The 21,735-nt window shown below is 44.4% G+C and overlaps 1 protein-coding gene across 3 annotated transcripts in view; it reads left to right on the top strand.

The window, feature by feature from the left end:
• Positions 1-21,735, top strand: part of LOC118370877 (neural cell adhesion molecule 1-like) — a 119,287-nt gene that overhangs the window by 83,762 nt on the left and 13,790 nt on the right. Inside the window, exons 10-17 of one of the 3 annotated variants that reach the window (XM_052467646.1) lie at positions 1,169-1,198; positions 14,908-15,058; positions 15,359-15,546; positions 15,916-16,012; positions 16,157-16,327; positions 16,623-16,751; positions 20,156-20,280; positions 21,035-21,326. In XM_052467646.1, the coding sequence (XP_052323606.1) occupies positions 1,169-1,198; positions 14,908-15,058; positions 15,359-15,546; positions 15,916-16,012; positions 16,157-16,327; positions 16,623-16,751; positions 20,156-20,280; positions 21,035-21,325 (1,182 nt within the window). In that variant the 3' untranslated portion in view covers position 21,326. Of the gene's footprint in view, positions 1-1,168; positions 1,199-14,907; positions 15,059-15,358; positions 15,547-15,915; positions 16,013-16,156; positions 16,328-16,622; positions 16,752-17,301; positions 17,317-17,650; positions 17,718-20,155; positions 20,281-21,034; positions 21,327-21,735 lie in introns of those variants that run through there. The other 2 variants (XM_052467647.1, XM_052467648.1) reach the window with 2 other exon arrangements.

Raw genomic sequence — 21,735 nt, 5'->3', positions numbered from 1 at the left:
AGGATGACTCTTCACTCAGGATCTTTTACTTGCCATATTATCAGTTTGTTCTGTTAATGTGTTTGGTTCTGCCCTGTAGTGTGACTGAAGCTTTCCCAGTGTTAACTAGTCTCTTGAGAGATGTGTGTGTTGTGTTTCTCTGTGACAGGCAGTGAGTCTACAGTGGTATAGGTTAGCCCTTATTAAAGATAGAATCCAGATGAATTCACTCATTATTCACTCATCTGTGAGTGACTGGAAGGCGTCCAGCTCTAACCGAGAGAGGATGGTCTGGAAGGAATGTTAAGATTGACTGTATTAATAATGAATTGAGTTCTGGGCCATTTTGCCTGCAGTACGTTTCAGCAGATGGGACACTTGGTTGTTTTCTACGTCTGATGGAAAGCTGTTTACCATTTTGCTTGTCGTCTGGCTTCCATACTCCTTTCCATTCATCACTACGCCGTCGTCCATTATCAATCATCTCTCCTTCATGCCTCTTGTTTCTCCTTAACATTAGGAAACCCATAAAGCATGCTTTTTATAATATGTATTATGGCAGAATTCAGAGAAAATAAATCCTCTGTAAGTAAATGTATTTCAGGTGGACAATACTTTTTTAAATCACGTTTAATTATCTTTTGTTGGACTGAATTAAGTGTTAAATGTTGTGTTGATTATATAACTTCATATTAAATGTGTATTCATTCTAATTCATAATCATGAAAACAATTCTTAATAATTTGATTTTGAAGATGATATATGGAGAAATGTTTCTCTGATTTTTCTCTCTTTCAGCATCCCTCCATGCTAACTAACTCCAATGTTACATCTATTATTTGCACATGAACATGTACCCAGCAGGCTAAAGGGGTTGAAATGACGTCATTAAAACCTGTTTAGCTCGCTGGCTAGGCTATTTATAGGTTCATGCTGAGTAGTTTAATACCACTGAGGAGCGTAAAGGTTGTGTCAAAAACAATGGAATGGCGTGCTTGGGTTATAGTTTTACCATTAGCCCATTTCACTGGACTACAGCAGCACATTCTGTACAGGAGTGGGGAAGTGTTGTTCAGTTGCATGCTTGTGCAGTGTTGTTTGTTCCATCTGTGAGGTACTGGATAAGGATTTCTGTCCAAGGATTGCTTTGCTTTTTGTTGTTGTTCTATTCTGTCTGTGTCCTCTACAGGCCTCTTGGACTCGGCCCGAGCAACACAAGGTATAGCTTCTATAGTATACCCAATACCCATCACTATCTACCATATACCATGCCCATGCATCCTCTTTCACTCTATTGAATTCTCTTCAACACTGTTTTCTATGGTTGCTGTAGTCATGGAAACTGATGGAGAACCTCTTATCAGTCCTTTTTGGTTTGTTAGAGTGGCTTTGCTCTGTGAACCATCATGCTGAAAAATTATCCTTGAAACCTGAATGTTCTTTTTCCTAGCTCATCCATTTTGTAGCCAGGTATCAGACAACCGGTGAAGGATGTTTGTTCCCTTTCTTTCCAGGGAATAAGGTCTAGGGTGCACAAATGATCGAGCTAAGCAAAAATTGCTTGATGTTTCCAATAGGCAACACCACCCTGCATTATTAATAAACTCTCTGTTGTTGAAAACCATAGTTCTGAAACTTTAATGAATCTATGTTCTCACGTTGCATATGAACAGTAGCAGATGCTCTTCCTCTGGACAGAATGAGATATCATGGTCTCGTCTGCCATGTGTGGTTGTCCAGTCTTTGGCCACGATGATGATTTGCAGTTGACCCTCTTTGACCTTACAATACAGCCCAAAAACAGGGAACTGAATGTTCTATCTACACTACAACAAGATTGTCTTAATGTGCCTGGTCTATATTTCTTCATCAAGAAACACAATAGGACCTGCCTGTACATAAGGGGTGGCATATGTGAGAGCAGCACAAGGCTGGTGGGACACTGTCACACTCTCTGGCCACCCTTTCAGCTCTGATGTAATTATCCCTGTCAGTGTTTGGAGAAGGTGGGGGGGTGGAGGGAGGAGGAAGATGGGGGTGGAATGGAAAAGGGACTGACTGCCGTGTCTGTGTTATGTAAGCGTTTCCTCAGGCATACTTAATGCCCCAGACATGCTGCTTCTGTTGAGTTGGAATACAGAACTAATGAGCGCTACTCCTCTCTTAGTTTCCCAAATCCCACCATATCCCCTTTGTAGTGCACTACTTTTGACCAGGGTCTATAGGGCTCTGGTCAAAAATAGTTCACTATGTAGGGAATAGGGTGCTATTTGAGCCATAGCCTTAGTTTGTCCCCCAGACTGGTCCCTACTGTAGCTAATTGAACAGCATGAGATGGTTCACTTGCAATGTGTGGGTGTTGAACTTCAAAGCCATGCAAAATAAAATGCAGAGGTCCCCAGAAGTTCAGCTCTTCTACGACACCTAACATGAGTTAACAGTGGTTTGGACTTGCGTGAGAGTTCCAGACCCAGACTGTTCAGTGTCAACAACAACATCAAGAGTAGCAGACCCAGACTGTTCAGTGTCAACAACAACAACAAGAGTAGCAGACACAGACTGTTCAGTGTCAACAACAACATCAAGAGTAGCAGACCCAGACTGTTCAGTGTCAACAACAACAACAAGAGTAGCAGACCCAGACTGTTCAGTGTCAACAACAACAACAAGAGTAGCAGACCCAGACTGTTCAGTGTCAACAACAACAACAAGAGTAGCAGACCCAGACTGTTCAGTGTCAACAACAACATCAAGAGTAGCAGACCCAGACTGTTCAGTGTCAACAACAACAACAAGAGTAGCCGACCCAGACTGTTCAGTGTCAACAACAACAACAAGAGTAGCAGACCCAGACTGTTCAGTGTCAACAACAACAACAAGAGTAGCTGACCCAGACTGTTCAGTGTCAACAACAACATCAAGAGTAGCAGACCCAGACTGTTCAGTGTCAACAACAACAACAAGAGTAGCCGACCCAGACTGTTCAGTGTCAACAACAACAAGAGTTCCAGACCCAGACTGTTCAGTGTCAACAACAACAAGAGTTCCAGACCCAGACTGTTCAGTGTCAACAACAACAACAAGAGTAGCCGACCCAGACTGTTCAGTGTCAACAACAACAAGAGTTCCAGACCCAGACTGTTCAGTGTCAACAACAACAAGAGTTCCAGACCCAGACTGTTCAGTGTCAACAACAACATCAAGAGTAGCAGACCCAGACTGTTCAGTGTAAACAACAACATCAATAGTAGCAGACCCAGACTGTTCAGTGTCAACACCAACAACAAGAGTAGCAGACCCAGACTGTTCAGTGTCAACAACAACATCAAGAGTAGCAGACCCAGACTGTTCAGTGTCAACAACAACAACAAGAGTAGCAGACCCAGACTGTTCAGTGTCAACAACAACAACAAGAGTAGCAGACCCAGACTGTTCAGTGTCAACAACAACAATAAGAGTAGCAGACTCAGACGGTTCAGTGTCAACAACAAGAGTAGCCGACCCAGACTGTTCAGTGTCAACAACAACAACAAGAGTAGCTGAACCAGACTGTTCAGTGTCAACAACAACAACAAGAGTAGCAGACCCAGACTGTTCAGTGTCAACATCAAGAGTAGCCAACCCAGACTGTTCAGTGTCAACAACAACAATAAGAGTAGCAGACTCAGACGGTTCAGTGTCAACAACAAGAGTAGCCGACCCAGACTGTTCAGTGTCAACAACAACAACAAGAGTAGCTGAACCAGACTGTTCAGTGTCAACAACAACAACAAGAGTAGCAGACTCAGACTGTTCAGTGTCAACAACAACAACAAGAGCAGCCAACTCAGAGTGTTCAGTGTCAACAACAAGAGTAGCAGACCCAGACTGTTCAGTGTCAACAACAAGAGTAGCAGACCCAGACTGTTCAGTGTCAACAACAACAACAAGAGTAGCCGACCCAGACTGTTCAGTGTCAACAACAACAAGAGTAGCAGATCCAGACTGTTCAGTGTCAACAACAAGAGTAGCAGACCCAGACTGTTCAGTGTCAACAACAAGAGTAGCAGACCCAGACTGTTCAGTGTCAACAACAACAAGAGTAGCCGACCCAGACTGTTCAGTGTCAACAACAACAAGAGTAGCAGACCCAGACTGTTCAGTGTCAACAACAACATCAAGAGTAGCAGACCCAGACTGTTCAGTGTCAACAACAACAACAAGAGTAGCAGACCCAGACTGTTCAGTGTCAACAACAACAACAAGAGTAGCAGACCCAGACTGTTCAGTGTCAACAACAACAATAAGAGTAGCAGACCCAGACTGTTCAGTGTCAACAACAAGAGTAGCCGACCCAGACTGTTCAGTGTCAACAACAAGAGTAGCAGACCCAGACTGTTCAGTGTCAACAACAAGAGTAGCCGACCCAGACTGTTCAGTGTCAACAACAATAAGAGTAGCAGACCCAGACTGTTCAGTGTCAACAACAACAACAAGAGTAGCAGACTCAGACTGTTCAGTGTCAACAACAACAAGAGTAGCAGACCCAGACTGTTCAGTGTCAACAACAAGATAGCAGACCCAGACTGTTCAGTGTCAACAACAACCCAGACTGTTCAGTGTCAACAACAACAACAAGAGTAGCCGACCCAGACTGTTCAGTGTCAACAACAACAAGAGTAGCAGACCAGACTGTTCAGTGTCAACAACAAGAGTAGCAGACCCAGACTGTTCAGTGTCAACAACAAGAGTAGCCGACCCAGACTGTTCAGTGTCAACAACAACAAGAGTAGCAGATCCAGACTGTTCAGTGTCAACAACAAGAGTAGCAGACCCAGACTGTTCAGTGTCAACAACAACAAGAGTAGCAGACCCAGACTGTTCAGTGTCAACAACAAGAGTAGCCAACAGTGTCAACAAGAGTAGCAGACCCAGACTGTTCAGTGTCAACAACAAGACTGTTCAGTGTCAACAACAAGAGTAGCAGACCCAGACTGTTCAGTGTCAACAACAACAAGAGTAGCCGACCCAGACTGTTCAGTGTCAACAACAAGAGTAGCCGACCCAGACTGTTCAGTGTCAACAACAAGAGTAGCCGACCCAGACTGTTCAGTGTCAACAACAACAAGAGTAGCAGACCCAGACTGTTCAGTGTCAACAACAAGCTTAAGACTGTTCAGTGTCAACAACAAGAGTAGCCGACCCAGACTGTTCAGTGTCAACAACAAGAGTAGCAGACCCAGACAGTTCAGTGTCAACAACAACAACAAGAGTAGCCGACCCAGACTGTTCAGTGTCAACAACAACAAGAGTAGCAGACCCAGACTGTTCAGTGTCAACAACAAGAGTAGCAGACCCAGACTGTTAAGTGTCAACAACAAGAGTAGCAGACCCAGACTTCTCAGTGTCAACAACAACAAGAGTAGCAGACCCAGACTGTTCAGTGTCAACAACAAGAGTAGCCGACCCAGACTGTTCAGTGTCAACAACAAGAGTAGCAGACCCAGACTTTTCAGTGTCAACAACAAGAGTAGCCGACCCAGACTGTTCAGTGTCAACAACAACAAGAGTAGCAGACCCAGACTGTTCAGTGTAAACAACAAGATTAGCAGACCCAGACTGTTCAGTGTCAACAACAAGAGTAGCCGACCCAGACTGTTCAGTGTCAACAACAAGAACAGACTGAGTGTCAACAACAACAAGCCGAGCCCCCAGACTGTTCAGTGTCAACAACAACAAGAGTAGCAGACCCAGACTGTTCAGTGTCAACAACAAGAGTAGCAGACCCAGACTGTTCAGTGTCAACAACAAGAGTAGCCGACCCAGACTGTTCAGTGTCAACAACAAGAGTAGCAGACCCAGACTGTTCAGTGTCAACAACAACAAGATTAGCAGACCCAGACTGTTCAGTGTCAACAACAAGAGTAGCAGACCCAGACAGTTCAGTGTCAACAACAACAACAAGAGTAGCAGACCCAGACTGTTCAGTGTCAACAACAACAAGAGTAGCCGACCCAGACTGTTCAGTGTCAACAACAAGAGTAGCAGACCCAGACTGTTCAGTGTCAACAACAAGAGTAGCAGACCCAGACTGTTCAGTGTCAACAACAAGAGTAGCCGACCCAGACTGTTCAGTGTCAACAACAAGAGTAGCCGACCCAGACTGTTCAGTGTCAACAACAACAAGATTAGCAGACCCAGACTGTTCAGTGTCAACAACAAGAGTAGCAGACCCAGACAGTTCAGTGTCAACAACAACAACAAGAGTAGCCGACCCAGACTGTTCAGTGTCAACAACAACAAGAGTAGCAGACCCAGACTGTTCAGTGTCAACAACAAGAGTAGCAGACCCAGACTGTTAAATGTCAACAACAAGAGTAGCAGACCCAGACTTCTCAGTGTCAACAACAACAAGAGTAGCAGACCCAGACTGTTCAGTGTCAACAACAATAGTAGCCGACCCAGACTGTTCAGTGTCAACAACAAGAGTAGCAGACCCAGACTTTTCAGTGTCAACAACAAGAGTAGCCGACCCAGACTGTTCAGTGTCAACAACAACAAGAGTAGCAGACCCAGACTGTTCAGTGTAAACAACAAGATTAGCAGACCCAGACTGTTCAGTGTCAACAACAACAAGAGTAGCAGACCCAGACTGTTCAGTGTCAACAACAAGAGTAGCAGACCCAGACTGTTCAGTGTCAACCAGAGTGTGTTCAGTGTCAACAACAAGAGTAGCCGACCCAGACTGTTCAGTGTCAACAACAACAAGATTAGCAGACCCAGACTGTTCAGTGTCAACAACAAGAGTAGCAGACCCAGACTGTTCAGTGTCAACAACAACAACAAGAGTAGCCGACCCAGACTGTTCAGTGTCAACAACAACAAGAGTAGCAGACCCAGACTGTTCAGTGTCAACAACAAGAGTAGCAGACCCAGACTGTTCAGTGTCAACAACAACAACAAGAGTAGCCGACCCAGACTGTTCAGTGTCAACAACAACAAGAGTAGCAGACCCAGACTGTTCAGTGTCAACAACAATAAGAGTAGCAGACCCAGACTGTTCAGTGTCAACAACAAGATTAGCCGACCCAGACTGTTCAGTGTCAACAACAACAAGAGTAGCAGACCCAGACTGTTCAGTGTCAACAACAACAAGAGTAGCCGACCCAGACTGTTCAGTGTCAACAACAACAAGAGTAGCAGACCCAGACTGTTCAGTGTCAACAACAACAAGAGTAGCAGACCCAGACTGTTCAGTGTCAACAACAAGAGTAGCAGACCCAGACTGTTCAGTGTCAACAACAAGAGTAGCCGACCCAGACTGTTCAGTGTCAACAACAAGAGTAGCCGACCCAGACTGTTCAGTGTCAACAACAACAAGATTAGCAGACCCAGACTGTTCAGTGTCAACAACAAGAGTAGCAGACCCAGACTGTTCAGTGTCAACAACAACAAGAGTAGCCGACCCAGACTGTTCAGTGTCAACAACAACAAGAGTAGCAGACCCAGACTGTTCAGTGTCAACACAACAAGAAGAGTAGCAGACCCAGACTGTTCAGTGTCAACAACAAGAGTAGCAGACCCAGACTGTTCAGTGTCAACAACAACAAGACTGTTAAAGAGTAGCAGACCCAGACTGTTCAGTGTCAACAACAAGAGTAGCCGACCCAGACTGTTCAGTGTCAACAACAAGAGTAGCAGACCCAGACTTTTCAGTGTCAACAACAAGAGTAGCCGACCCAGACTGTTCAGTGTCAACAACAACAAGAGTAGCAGACCCAGACTGTTCAGTGTAAACAACAAGATTAGCAGACCCAGACTGTTCAGTGTCAACAACAAGAGTAGCCGACCCAGACTGTTCAGTGTCAACAACAACAAGAGTAGCCGACCCAGACTGTTCAGTGTCAACAACAACAAGAGTAGCAGACCCAGACTGTTCAGTGTCAACAACAAGAGTAGCAGACCCAGACTGTTCAGTGTCAACAACAAGAGTAGCCGACCCAGACTGTTCAGTGTCAACAACAAGAGTAGCAGACCCAGACAGTTCAGTGTCAACAACAACAACAAGAGTAGCCGACCCAGACTGTTCAGTGTCAACAACAACAAGAGTAGCAGACCCAGACTGTTCAGTGTCAACAACAAGAGTAGCAGACCCAGACTTCTCAGTGTCAACAACAAGAGCCGAGACTGTTCAGTGTCAACAACAAGAGTAGCAGACCCAGACTGTTCAGTGTCAACAACAACAAGAGTAGCAGACCCAGACTGTTCAGTGTCAACAACAAGAGTAGCAGACCCAGACTGTTCAGTGTCAACAACAAGAGTAGCAGACCCAGACTGTTCAGTGTCAACAACAAGAGTAGCCGACCCAGACTGTTCAGTGTCAACAACAACAAGATTAGCAGACCCAGACTGTTCAGTGTAAACAACAAGATTAGCAGACCCAGACTGTTCAGTGTCAACAACAAGAGTAGCCGACCCAGACTGTTCAGTGTCAACAACAACAACAAGAGTAGCCGACCCAGACTGTTCAGTGTCAACAACAACAAGAGTAGCAGACCCAGACTGTTCAGTGTCAACAACAAGAGTAGCAGACCCAGACTGTTCAGTGTCAACAACAAGAGTAGCCGACCCAGACTGTTCAGTGTCAACAACAAGAGTAGCCGACCCAGACTGTTCAGTGTCAACAACAACAAGATTAGCAGACCCAGACTGTTCAGTGTCAACAACAAGAGTAGCAGACCCAGACAGTTCAGTGTCAACAACAACAACAAGAGTAGCAGACCCAGACAGTTCAGTGTCAACAACAACAACAAGAGTAGCCGACCCAGACTGTTCAGTGTCAACAACAACAAGAGTAGCAGACCCAGACTGTTCAGTGTCAACAACAAGAGTAGCAGACCCAGACTGTTCAGTGTCAACAACAAGAGTAGCCGACCCAGACTGTTCAGTGTCAACAACAAGAGTAGCCGACCCAGACTGTTCAGTGTCAACAACAACAAGATTAGCAGACCCAGACTGTTCAGTGTCAACAACAAGAGTAGCAGACCCAGACTGTTCAGTGTCAACAACAACAAGAGTAGCAGACCCAGACTGTTCAGTGTCAACAACAACAAGAGTAGCAGACCCAGACTGTTCAGTGTCAACAACAAGATTAGCCGACCCAGACTGTTCAGTGTCAACAACAAGAGTAGCAGACCCAGACTGTTCAGTGTCAACAACAAGAGTAGCCGACCCAGACTGTTCAGTGTCAACAACAAGAGTAGCAGACCCAGACTGTTCAGTGTCAACAACAAGAGTAGCCGACCCAGACTGTTCAGTGTCAACAACAACAAGAGTAGCAGACCCAGACTGTTCAGTGTAAACAACAAGATTAGCAGACCCAGACTGTTCAGTGTCAACAACAACAAGAGTAGCAGACCCAGACTGTTCAGTGTCAACAACAAGAGTAGCCGACCCAGAGTGTTCAGTGTCAACAACAAGAGTAGCCGACCCAGACTGTTCAGTGTCAACAACAACAAGATTAGCAGACCCAGACTGTTCAGTGTCAACAACAAGAGTAGCAGACCCAGACTGTTCAGTGTCAACAACAACAACAAGAGTAGCCGACCCAGACTGTTCAGTGTCAACAACAAGAAGAGTAGCAGACCCAGACTGTTCAGTGTCAACAACAACAAGAAGAGTAGCCGACCCAGACTGTTCAGTGTCAACAACAAGAGTAGCAGACCCAGACTGTTCAGTGTCAACAACAAGAGTAGCAGACCCAGACTGTTCAGTGTCAACAGTGTCAACAACAACAAGAGTAGCCGACCCAGACTGTTCAGTGTCAACAACAAGAGTAGCAGACCCAGACTGTTCAGTGTCAACAACAATAAGAGTAGCAGACCCAGACTGTTCAGTGTCAACAACAAGATTAGCCGACCCAGACTGTTCAGTGTCAACAACAACAAGAGTAGCAGACCCAGACTGTTCAGTGTCAACAACAACAAGAGTAGCCGACCCAGACTGTTCAGTGTCAACAACAAGAGTAGCAGACCCAGACTGTTCAGTGTCAACAACAAGAGTAGCAGACCCAGACTGTTCAGTGTCAACAACAAGAGTAGCCGACCCAGACTGTTCAGTGTCAACAACAAGATTAGCCGACCCAGACTGTTCAGTGTCAACAACAAGATTAGCCGACCCAGACTGTTCAGTGTCAACAACAACAAGATTAGCAGACCCAGACTGTTCAGTGTCAACAACAAGATTAGCAGACCCAGACTGTTCAGTGTCAACAACAACAAGATTAGCCGACCCAGACTGTTCAGTGTCAACAACAATAAGATTAGCAGACCCAGACTGTTCAGTGTCAACAACAAGATTAGCAGACCCAGACTGTTCAGTGTCAACAACAAGAGTAGCAGACCCAGACTGTTCAGTGTCAACAACAAGATTAGCAGACCCAGACTGTTCAGTGTCAACAACAACAAGAGTAGCAGACCCAGACTGTTCAGTGTCAACAACAAGAGTAGCAGACCCAGACTGTTCAGTGTCAACAACAACAACAAGAGTAGCCGACCCAGACTGTTCAGTGTCAACAACAAGAGTAGCAGACCCAGACTGTTCAGTGTCAACAACAAGAGTAGCAGACCCAGACTGTTCAGTGTCAACAACAAGATTAGCAACTGTTCAAGAGTAGCCGACCCAGACTGTTCAGTGTCAACAACAACAAGAGTAGCAGACCCAGACTGTTCAGTGTCAACAACAATAAGATTAGCAGACCCAGACTGTTCAGTGTCAACAACAAGATTAGCAGACCCAGACTGTTCAGTGTCAACAACAAGAGTAGCAGACCCAGACTGTTCAGTGTCAACAACAAGATTAGCAGACCCAGACTGTTCAGTGTCAACAACAACAAGAGTAGCAGACCCAGACTGTTCAGTGTCAACAACAAGATTAGCAGACCCAGACTGTTCAGTGTCAACAACAAGATTAGCAGACCCAGACTGTTCAGTGTCAACAACAAGATTAGCCGACCCAGACTGTTCAGTGTCAACAACAAGATTAGCCGACCCAGACTGTTCAGTGTCAACAACAACAAGAGTAGCAGACCCAGACTGTTCAGTGTCAACAACAAGATTAGCAGACCCAGACTGTTCAGTGTCAACAACAAGATTAGCAGACCCAGACTGTTCAGTGTCAACAACAACAAGATTAGCCGACCCAGACTGTTCAGTGTCAACAACAAGAGTAGCAGACCCAGACTGTTCAGTGTCAACAACAAGATTAGCCGACCCAGACTGTTCAGTGTCAACAACAAGATTAGCAACTGTTCACAAGATTAGCAGACCCAGACTGTTCAGTGTCAACAACAAGATTAGCCGACCCAGACTGTTCAGTGTCAACAACAAGAGTAGCAGACCCAGACTGTTCAGTGTCAACAACAAGAAGATTAGCCGACCCAGACTGTTCAGTGTCAACAACAAGATTAGCAGACCCAGACTGTTCAGTGTCAACAACAAGATTAGCAGACCCAGACTGTTCAGTGTCAACAACAACAAGATTAGCCGACCCAGACTGTTCAGTGTCAACAACAAGATTAGCCGACCCAGACTGTTCAGTGTCAACAACAAGAGTAGCCGACCCAGACTGTTCAGTGTCAACAACAAGATTAGCAGACCCAGACTGTTCAGTGTCAACAACAAGAGTAGCAGACCCAGACTGTTCAGTGTCAACAACAAGAGTAGCAGACCCAGACTGTTCAGTGTCAACAACAAGATTAGCCGACCCAGACTGTTCAGTGTCAACAACAAGAGTAGCAGACCCAGACTGTTCAGTGTCAACAACAAGATTAGCAGACCCAGACTGTTCAGTGTCAACAACAAGATTAGCAGACCCAGACTGTTCAGTGTCAACAACAAGATTAGCAGACCCAGACTGTTCAGTGTCAACAACAAGAGTAGCAGACCCAGACTGTTCAGTGTCAACAACAAGATTAGCCGACCCAGACTGTTCAGTGTCAACAACAAGATTAGCCGACCCAGACTGTTCAGTGTCAACAACAAGAGTAGCCGACCCAGACTGTTCAGTGTCAACAACAACAAGAGTAGCCGACCCAGACTGTTCAGTGTCAACAACAAGATTAGCCGACCCAGACTGTTCAGTGTCAACAACAAGAGTAGCAGACCCAGACTGTTCAGTGTCAACAACAACAAGAGTAGCCGACCCAGACTGTTCAGTGTCAACAACAAGATTAGCCGACCCAGACTGTTCAGTGTCAACAACAAGAGTAGCCGACCCAGACTGTTCAGTGTCAACAACAAGAGTAGCAGACCCAGACTGTTCAGTGTCAACAACAAGATTAGCCGACCCAGACTGTTCAGTGTCAACAACAAGATTAGCAGACCCAGACTGTTCAGTGTCAACAACAAGAGTAGCCGACCCAGACTGTTCAGTGTCAACAACAAGAGTAGCCGACCCAGACTGTTCAGTGTCAACAACAAGATTAGCCGACCCAGACTGTTCAGTGTCAACAACAACAAGAGTAGCAGACCCAGACTGTTCAGTGTCAACAACAAGATTAGCCGACCCAGACTGTTCAGTGTCAACAACAAGAGTAGCCGACCCAGACTGTTCAGTGTCAACAACAAGAGTAGCAGACCCAGACTGTTCAGTGTCAACAACAACAACAAGAGTAGCCGACCCAGACTGTTCAGTGTCAACAACAAGAGTAGCCGACCCAGACTGTTCAGTGTCAACAACAAGAGTAGCAGACCCAGACTGTTCAGTGTCAACAACAAGAGTAGCCGACCCAGACTGTTCAGTGTCAACAACAAGATTAGCAGACCCAGACTGTTCAGTGTCAACAACAAGAGTAGCCGACCCAGACTGTTCAGTGTCAACAACAAGAGTAGCCGACCCAGACTGTTCAGTGTCAACAACAAGATTAGCAGACCCAGACTGTTCAGTGTCAACAACAAGATTAGCAGACCCAGACTGTTCAGTGTCAACAACAAGATTAGCAGACCCAGACTGTTCAGTGTCAACAACAAGAGTAGCCGACCCAGACTGTTCAGTGTCAACAACAAGATTAGCAGACCCAGACTGTTCAGTGTCAACAACAACAAGAGTAGCCGACCCAGACTGTTCAGTGTCAACAACAAGATTAGCAGACCCAGACTGTTCAGTGTCAACAACAAGAGTAGCAGACCCAGACTGTTCAGTGTCAACAACAAGAGTAGCAGACCCAGACTGTTCAGTGTCAACAACAAGATTAGCAGACCCAGACTGTTCAGTGTCAACAACAAGAGTAGCAGACCCAGACTGTTCAGTGTCAACAACAACAAGAGTAGCCGAAGACTGTTCAGTGTCAACAACAATAAGATTAGCAGACCCAGACTGTTCAGTGTCAACAACAAGATTAGCCGACCCAGACTGTTCAGTGTCAACAACAAGATTAGCAGACCCAGACTGTTCAGTGTCAACAACAAGAGTAGCAGACCCAGACTGTTCAGTGTCAACAACAAGAATAGCAGACCCAGACTGTTCAGTGTCAACAACAAGATTAGCCGACCCAGACTGTTCAGTGTCAACAACAAGAGTAGCAGACCCAGACTGTTCAGTGTCAACAACAAGAGTAGCCGACCCAGACTGTTCAGTGTCAACAACAATAAGAGTAGCAGACCCAGACTGTTCAGTGTCAACAACAAGAGTAGCCGACCCCGACGCTAAAGGTTACGTACATGACTGTTTATTTAGACCTTGTGTATCTGGCGTTAATGAATTAAAGTAGTGTATTTTGAGACGAACATCAATCCTATTAGCCATTAGCAGGGTTTCTGCTCTAATTTTAATTGGCAAGGACTTGAATGTATCGGCACACTATGTTTTTGCCCTCTTCCCCATTTCACATGCTTTGGTGCTCCTTCTGAACCCTTATTGTTCTACTTCTGAGTCTGAACCCTTATTGTTCTACTTCTGAGTCTGAAGCCTTATTGTTCTACTTCTGAGTCTGAACCCTTATTGTTCTACTTCTGAGTCTGAACCCTTATTGTTCTACTTCTGAGTCTGAACCCTTATTGTTCTACTTCTGAGTCTGAACCCTTATTGTTCTACTTCTGAGTCTGAAGCCTTATTGTTCTACTTCTGAGTCTGAACCCTTTATGAATTTAGTCAGCATGGTGTTGCTTTAGAGTTACAGAGACAGTGACAGTTTGCACTGCTCTGACGAGGTAGCTAGTTCATTCTGAGGAATAGAATCATTTTAGTGAGTTGACATTTCATGGATCAACCACGGGTTTTGTACAGTACTAGAATGCCTGCCCTATAATATGTATACAGTAGATGTATGAACTATACATCAGACAGTATGTTGCTGTTGGAAAACACAAATAATTCAACACTTAGTATGTCAATATATTATTAATGTCTAGTTGAATTTGGCACGATAAAGTTAACCACTCAGCAGGCTGTGTGTGTAAAAGTGCAAGCTAGGCATGTTATCCTGTCTACAGGAACCACTACTATACACCAGTAGCGTTTAACAGGCTCAGACCTAGCCTGCAGTATCTGATTTCAGCCACCTCACTCTACAGCCATTGTGTGAAAAGCTCTTGATGGCTTCATCCATACAGCTTCTTGAACCATTAGTGATGTGCTCTGCTACTGTACACATCTCTACTGTACAATACAGAGGGTTGTGATCTTTCTCTACAGTATCTCTGTCTCTCTCGTAAGGGCAGGCCATGTGTCGTGTCATCACCTTTTGCTGTTACAGCCATAGGAAAAGCACTCAGTGCAACAATGGTTTGTCTCCAGGCTCAGAGTTCAATGTTACTATGATATAACTACAGAGTGTTATAATGTATGGGTTCTCAATAATGCATGGATCACAATGGGGTATGAGGTAACATTGATGTACTGCAAACAGAGGTCCTTTTGTTGCTTGCTACCCTGTGATTTCCTGCCCTATAGAGTCTGGATGGGAACGTCGTAGTGAGGAGTGATGCTCGTGTGTCCTCCCTCACGCTGAAGTACGCCAAGTTCACCGACGCTGGCCAGTACCTCTGCTCTGCACGCAACGCCATCGGAGTGGATTCTCAACCCACCTACCTGGAAGTCCGCTGTAAGAGCTCTTCATGTCACAGGGCTGCATCTCAAATGGAATCCTATTCCCTATAGTGCACTACTTTTGACCAGAGCCCTACACCCTATAGTGCACTACTTTTGACAGGGCCCATAGGGTCCCAAAAGTAGTATACTATATAGGGAATAAGGACGCAACCACTGTCTCTAGTGTTCAGTCTTCATCAGGCGTGGCATACTGCCTGCAGCTTCCAACATTTGAGCCAAAACCTACTCTTTTAAATATTTAAGACAAAAGACAGCCATCTCTTATTCACATTGCTGGTTCATTCCTCCATAGATGCCCCTAAGATCCAGGGCTCCGTGACAGTGTATACCTGGGAGGGGAATGCAGCTAACATCAGCTGTGAGGTCCTGGCCCACCCCAGTGACGTGTCCATGCTGTGGCTGAGAGACGGGTTTCAGCTTCCCAACGCTAACGTCACCAAAGCCAAGGTTTTCCAGAGCCCCACAGCCAGCTACCTGGAGGTAGAGACCCACTCAAATACACACACACACTCGCATACACATAGGCATACTGCGCGCACACACACACACGCGGATGCATGAGCACACACACACACATGAATACACACATAGAATTAAGAACACTCTACATGTCATAAAGATTTCATGTGTGACAGCTAGTATTTGCAGGGTTCTCCCCCAGTTCCATTGTGGGGAGACTGAGTGTGTTTTCATTATTCAGTAGAGGGAAGAACAGAGACAGAGGAATACAAACAGGCATCTCTAATGGACAAACAACAGTGGAACAAACTGACTCATGCATCTTAGTCACCTTGTGTTTGTAATGCTTTTCTGCCCACTTTCATGCATCGATTCTCTCCTCTGTTCCAGGTCACCCCAGAGTCTGAGAATGACTTTGGGAGCTACAACTGTACTGCTTCCAATGAGATGGGCACAGAGTCCAAGGAGTTTCTCCTCATTCAGGCTGGTCAGTCACAATCACAATCTGTAGCTAATTATCCAAAATTGTCATGCTTCTATATTGTGAATCTAATATTTAATGCTGTCATCGAATGAAATGTACTGTAGTTCTCTAATGAGTACCTTTATGTGTGATTCCTCTCCTCTCTAGATGTCCCGTCAGCCCCGTCCCTCGGGGGGGTGGAGCCGTTCTCCAGCTCAGCCAGGGTGGAGATCCAGGAGCCTGACGCCACCGGGGGTGTACCCGTCCTCCGGTACCGGGCTGAATGGAAGACTGTGGGCAGGGGCAGCTGGGTGCAGAAGGTCTATGAGGTCCAAGGAGGTGAGTACAGGGGCAGGACGGGGGTGCTACGAGGGTAAAGAGAGAGGGATGTGAGGGATAAAAAAAGGAAATGTGCTTCTTTATGTTTATTTTTCTCATTCATTGGCCTTTTTTAAATGAAACATCCGTCCTATATAATAATTTAGCTAGTTGGATTTACCCTCTAATGAGGAAAAAAAGCTAATGTTGTTGTCTGTAATCATTGCATCCCTGTTACTTGTCAAATGGATATTTCTGTCTGAGTGCAGTTTGTTGTGGATTTGTCAGTAATTGTGATTCTCACTTGTATACTCAGGAACTCTGAGTGAAGTTACCATCATAGGCCTGAAGCCTGAGACCAACTATGAGGTGAAGATGTTAGCCATCAACGGCAAGGGAGAGGGTGAAACTAGCCCCACTCTGGTCTTCAAGACAGAGCCTGTCCGTAAGTCACACCTCCCGCCCATTGCACTTCCTCATTAGAATGAATCAATACATTCAGCCCTGTTGATACAGTCTGTTTGTCAGCTCCACCATAGACATATTGGTCAGCACTCACTTAGAACCTTCAGATCAAACATATTTGCCCTATGCTGTGCTTGTAAATCTAGGAAGAAGCTTTTACTGCACAACTGCCTTGATTTCTCACTGCTAGGATGATGAGACAACCCTTGATCTCTCTCTCTCTCTCTCTCTCTCTCTCTCTCTCTCTCTCTCTCTCTTGCTCTCTCCTTACCCTTGATCGCCCCCTGTTGGTTGTAAATGTCACTGGAAGTGGAACGTCTGCCCACTCCTAACTCAGGAATATTATGCCATGCACTGCATATATATGTAGAGTTGACCTGATCGTTTGGTATCCGAGGACATTCTGATTGGTTGATGCTGCTATCATAAAGCCTTGATAGTTTATTATTTTATTTTTTTTGTCACACTCTTGTTGTGTAGTTTTCTGTTTATTCATTTTCTCTCATCTGTTTTTCTGTCGGACCGCTCAGGTTATTCTTACACAAGTAAGTGCCTCATCATCATACACACTCACTCTGAGTATTAGTTTGAACTTTGGACAAACTTTCTAAGTGTTTGCAAAACAGTCTGTCTCCAGTTCTAAAACGGTCTAGTCTATTTATACAGTCAGTGGATTTCATGTGGCTTTCATTTGCCTCTGCATTTTCCATTGAGATTTGGCAGTCATGAAATATTGTTTCATCTTTCTTATGCTTTCTGTTCTCTCAATTTCACCTAAATAGTTCAATACTTTTAATCTGCAGGAATATTATATTGCAGATAACAGATTTGTACGGACATACTAACAATTTGTATATATATATATATATGACTTCTTAGATGGCATTTTTCATTTTTTCACTGAGGACTCAGGTTTGTTATGCGGTTATTAGGGATTACGCCAGAGATCATAGTTATTATGAGTAGTTAGTATGTGACTTAGACTCTGTTATACCAAGACAAATAGCCTAGAACACCCCCTATTACCTGCTGCTCTTCTTACTGAACAGTACCTACAGTAAGAAGCTATGGTCATTTACCGATACAACTTAACTCTCCCCAAATATTCTTGTGTTGTCGTGTTATGTGTAGGTTGTACATGTACAGCTGATACTACAATGTCCGTCAGTATTAGCAATACTAAGTAGTATTAGGAATACATCTGTGTTTTTGTCCCCTTTTTCAATGCTGCTGTTTTCTGTCAGTTTTTCCAATATGTATGTCTTTGTTGGAAATACCACAGCGTTTCCTCTGTTGTCGATCATTTTGTCTTGCAGGAGAAGGATGGTTTGGGATGTACCCTTTTCCATTTATTACCATATTTTGAAAGTTATTTTATTTGAAATTACTGTAAATCTAGAGCATTAGCCACAGTAGCTGAAGTCATCATTTCTCTCAGAGGAAAACCTGTCATTTGTCCCTGCTTGTGTTTTCAGTGTTGTCAAAAGTTCACTGTTGTTGTGTCAGTCTTCAGTCTCTGTTTTGTTTAATTTTGTCTTCAGGTCTTATAACTGTGTTTTTCCTGTCCATGTTTCCGTTGTCTATTTTTATATCTTTCATGTTTCCACTTTCCTTTCAACCAATCACATGCGTGCGTTTCATGTGACTGTCATCATGTGGCTTGCATGGCGCTGATGATGTCATCACTCTGCAGAAGGTAACTTTTCGTTCCCAACTTTCATCAGAAGAATCTTAGTTTTACTGGAGAGTCATTCATAACATAAATACTAAATGTCCCAATTCAATAATGTCCCATTTATTTCCATTTATTTTCCATCTTGTTAACCCATCACGTGTAGCCATTCACCTGTCGAGACTGATTGTAGCTCCCTGTAACTGTCAGTTATTTAGCAAGGAAGTGTTCCTACTGTAACTCCTCTCAGTACTGTGAATGATGCTCCTTGACTGACCTGCAGAGTTGTTAGCTCAGTGATATACTTTACTGGATTCTGTAACGGTTTTCTAGGTGTGGTGAAGGAGGGTCGGACCAAAATGCAGCGTGTAGATTACGATCCATGTTTAATGGAAAAAACACACGTAAACACGAATCAATACCAAAAAAACGTAACAAAAACCGAAACAGCCTAAACTGGTGCAAACTAACAGTAGCTAGTTACAAAGACACTAAGGACAATCACCCACGACAAACTCAAAGAATATGGCTGCCTAAATATGGTTCCCAATCAGAGACAACGATAAACACCTGACTCTGATTGAGAACCACTCCAGACAGCCATAGACTCTGCTAGATCACCCCACTAGCTACAATCCCACTATATACCAAAACCCCAAGACAAAACACACCACAATACAAAAACCCCATGCCACACCCTGGCCTGACCCAATACATAAAGATAAACACAAAATACTTCAACCAGGGCGTGACAGATTCTCTATCCACAATACTCATTTGTGTTAGCTACTGTATATATCTGCAGAAATCCCATGTATTTCATTTTGTGCCACTCCAAAAAAATCCTTCCTGCTTTGAACGAAGCAGGCCTTTTTCAACTCGAACAAGTACAATTCAAATATGAGCCTGTCGTAAATGATTTTATCCTAAGCAAGTTTGTGATCTCAGAAGTGCATGTCATCCTCTCCTATGAGCGTGGACTTTTCATCCAACTTATCTAGCAGTAATTATTGACTTGCAAGGCATTTGTAAAGTAAAATTGGCTTCTACCTATTTTTTTGAATATCATTAGGCCACTGACTTAGATCTAAATCAAGTTCCCTGAAACTAGCTCTGATAGTCTTACATTTTGTCTCAATTAACTTCCTTCTTATGCGCCCCCCTATTCCCATTTTTCCTGTTTAGTGTGCTGGATGTTTGTTTCAGTGGCGATCACTCTCACAGATTGTAATGGGAGTTATTCATCCGAATAACATATTTATTCATTCATTCAACAAACAAATACACCTTCTGATATAACTTTGCATTTATCCCAACAATTTCACATTGTAATAACGTTTTTGCACTAACCCTCATTTGTCCCTCTCAAGTAGTTTACAGTGTACAAACATCCCCCCTAACGGCTGTGTCCTGACCAATCATGTGTAATTGCTGTATAAATGCTACTTTCACTTTAGCACTCCACAGTAGTCTCACAGCTTGTTCATGAGCACTTTTTTTTCTAGTTGGAGAGGCAGACAAGTGCCTCTGGTAAAACAGTATGGAGGAATGGTGCCATCTGGAGAAGACTAGGACAGAATATTAACAGCTTTCTTCACGTCTTTGAAACAGGTTTAGGAGAAACCAGTTAAGGGTTTAACAGCAGCTGCTGTCTTGAGAATGACCACTTCAGCTCACCAACTAACCTTGATGTCACTCATGTGTTTGTTTAGGGGAACCTGAACCGCCTAAGCTGGAGGGAACACTTCAAACCAAAGGCAACTCCCTCAAAGTCAACTGGATCAAGCAGGACGATGGAGGCTCACCCATCACACACTACCTAGTCCGCTATAAACCAGTGAGTACTGCTACTACCTAGTCTGCCATGAACCGGTGAGTTCTGCTACTACCTAGTCTGCTATAAACCGGTGAGTACTGCTACTACCTAGTCTGCCATGAACCGGTGAGTTCTGCTACTACCTAGTCTGCTATAAACCGGTGAGTCCTGCTACTACCTAGTCTGCTATAAACCAGTAAGTACTCACACTACCTAGTCTGCTATAAACCAGTAAGTACTCACACTACCTAGTCTGCTATAAACCAGTGAGTACTCACAGTACCTAGTTCACTATAAACCAGTGAGTACTCATACTACCTAGTCCGCAATAAACCAGCGAGTACTCACAATACTTAGTCAGCTATAAACCAGTGTGTACTCACACTACCTAGTCTGCTATAAACCAGTGAGTACTACCACTACTACCTAGTCAGCTATAAACCAGTGAGTACTCACAATACCTAGTCTGCTATAAACCAGTGAGTACTGCTACTACCTAGTCTGCCATAAACCAGTGAGTACTCACACTACCTAGTCCGCTATAAACCAGTGAATACTCACAATACCTACAGTAGTCTGCTATAAACCAGTGGGTTTGGGGCACTGTACAAAGCACCATAGACAGTTGTAGACAATGTGCATTCTTATATGCAAAAAAATGATGCTTATGTACCCATGTCCTTTCAAGGAATACATTCTTAAAAGAGGCTGTCAGGTACTGTATTGTATCATTTTTGTATCATCAAGTTGACCATGGATTGTGTGTGTCCTTTAGAAGCATCAGACCGACTGGAAGCCAGAGATCCGGCTGCCCAGTGGCAGTGAGTATGTGGTTCTGAGCGGACTGGAGTGGAACACAGAGTACGATGTGTTTGTGGTGGCAGAGAACCAGCAGGGGAAGTCCCAACCTGGAACCTTGACCTTCAGAACCTCTCCAGAACCTGCTGCCATTCCAGGTACCCACACCGTGCACAGGGCACTCACAATGGCACTGCCACACACAGCTAAGGCAGCAAACTCGATCATGTCCCAAACAGGAGCATTTTCTGTTCTCCCAACCACATAAATCTGACAGTACACTTAATAAGAATTAGACATCTAAATGTTCTCAGCAGGCAAAATTAAGAAAATAGAAAAACAATCCAGCTGTTGATCAGAGCTGTTCGTGGGTGTTCGCTGTGCAGCAGGAAATGTTCAAACTAGAACTCTCCACCGTTAGTCCCAGAGAGTATGTGAAGAAGGTAATGTCTGTCCCAGAGAGTATGTGAAGAAGGTATTGTCTGTCCTAGAGAGTATGTGAAGAAGGTATTGTCTGTCCCAGAGAGTATGTGAAGAAGGTATTGTCTGTCCCAGAGAGTATGTGAAGAAGGTAATGTCTGTCCCAGAGGGTATGTGAAGAAGGTATTGTCTGTCCCAGAGAGTATGTGAAGAAGGTATTGTCTGTCCCAGAGGGCATGTGAAGAAGGTATTGTCTGT

The sequence above is a fragment of the Oncorhynchus keta genome, chromosome 18 (genome assembly GCF_023373465.1).
Source record: "Oncorhynchus keta strain PuntledgeMale-10-30-2019 chromosome 18, Oket_V2, whole genome shotgun sequence".
Lineage (NCBI taxonomy): Eukaryota > Metazoa > Chordata > Actinopteri > Salmoniformes > Salmonidae > Oncorhynchus > Oncorhynchus keta.
This window is presented reverse-complemented; position numbering and strand designations above follow the sequence as displayed.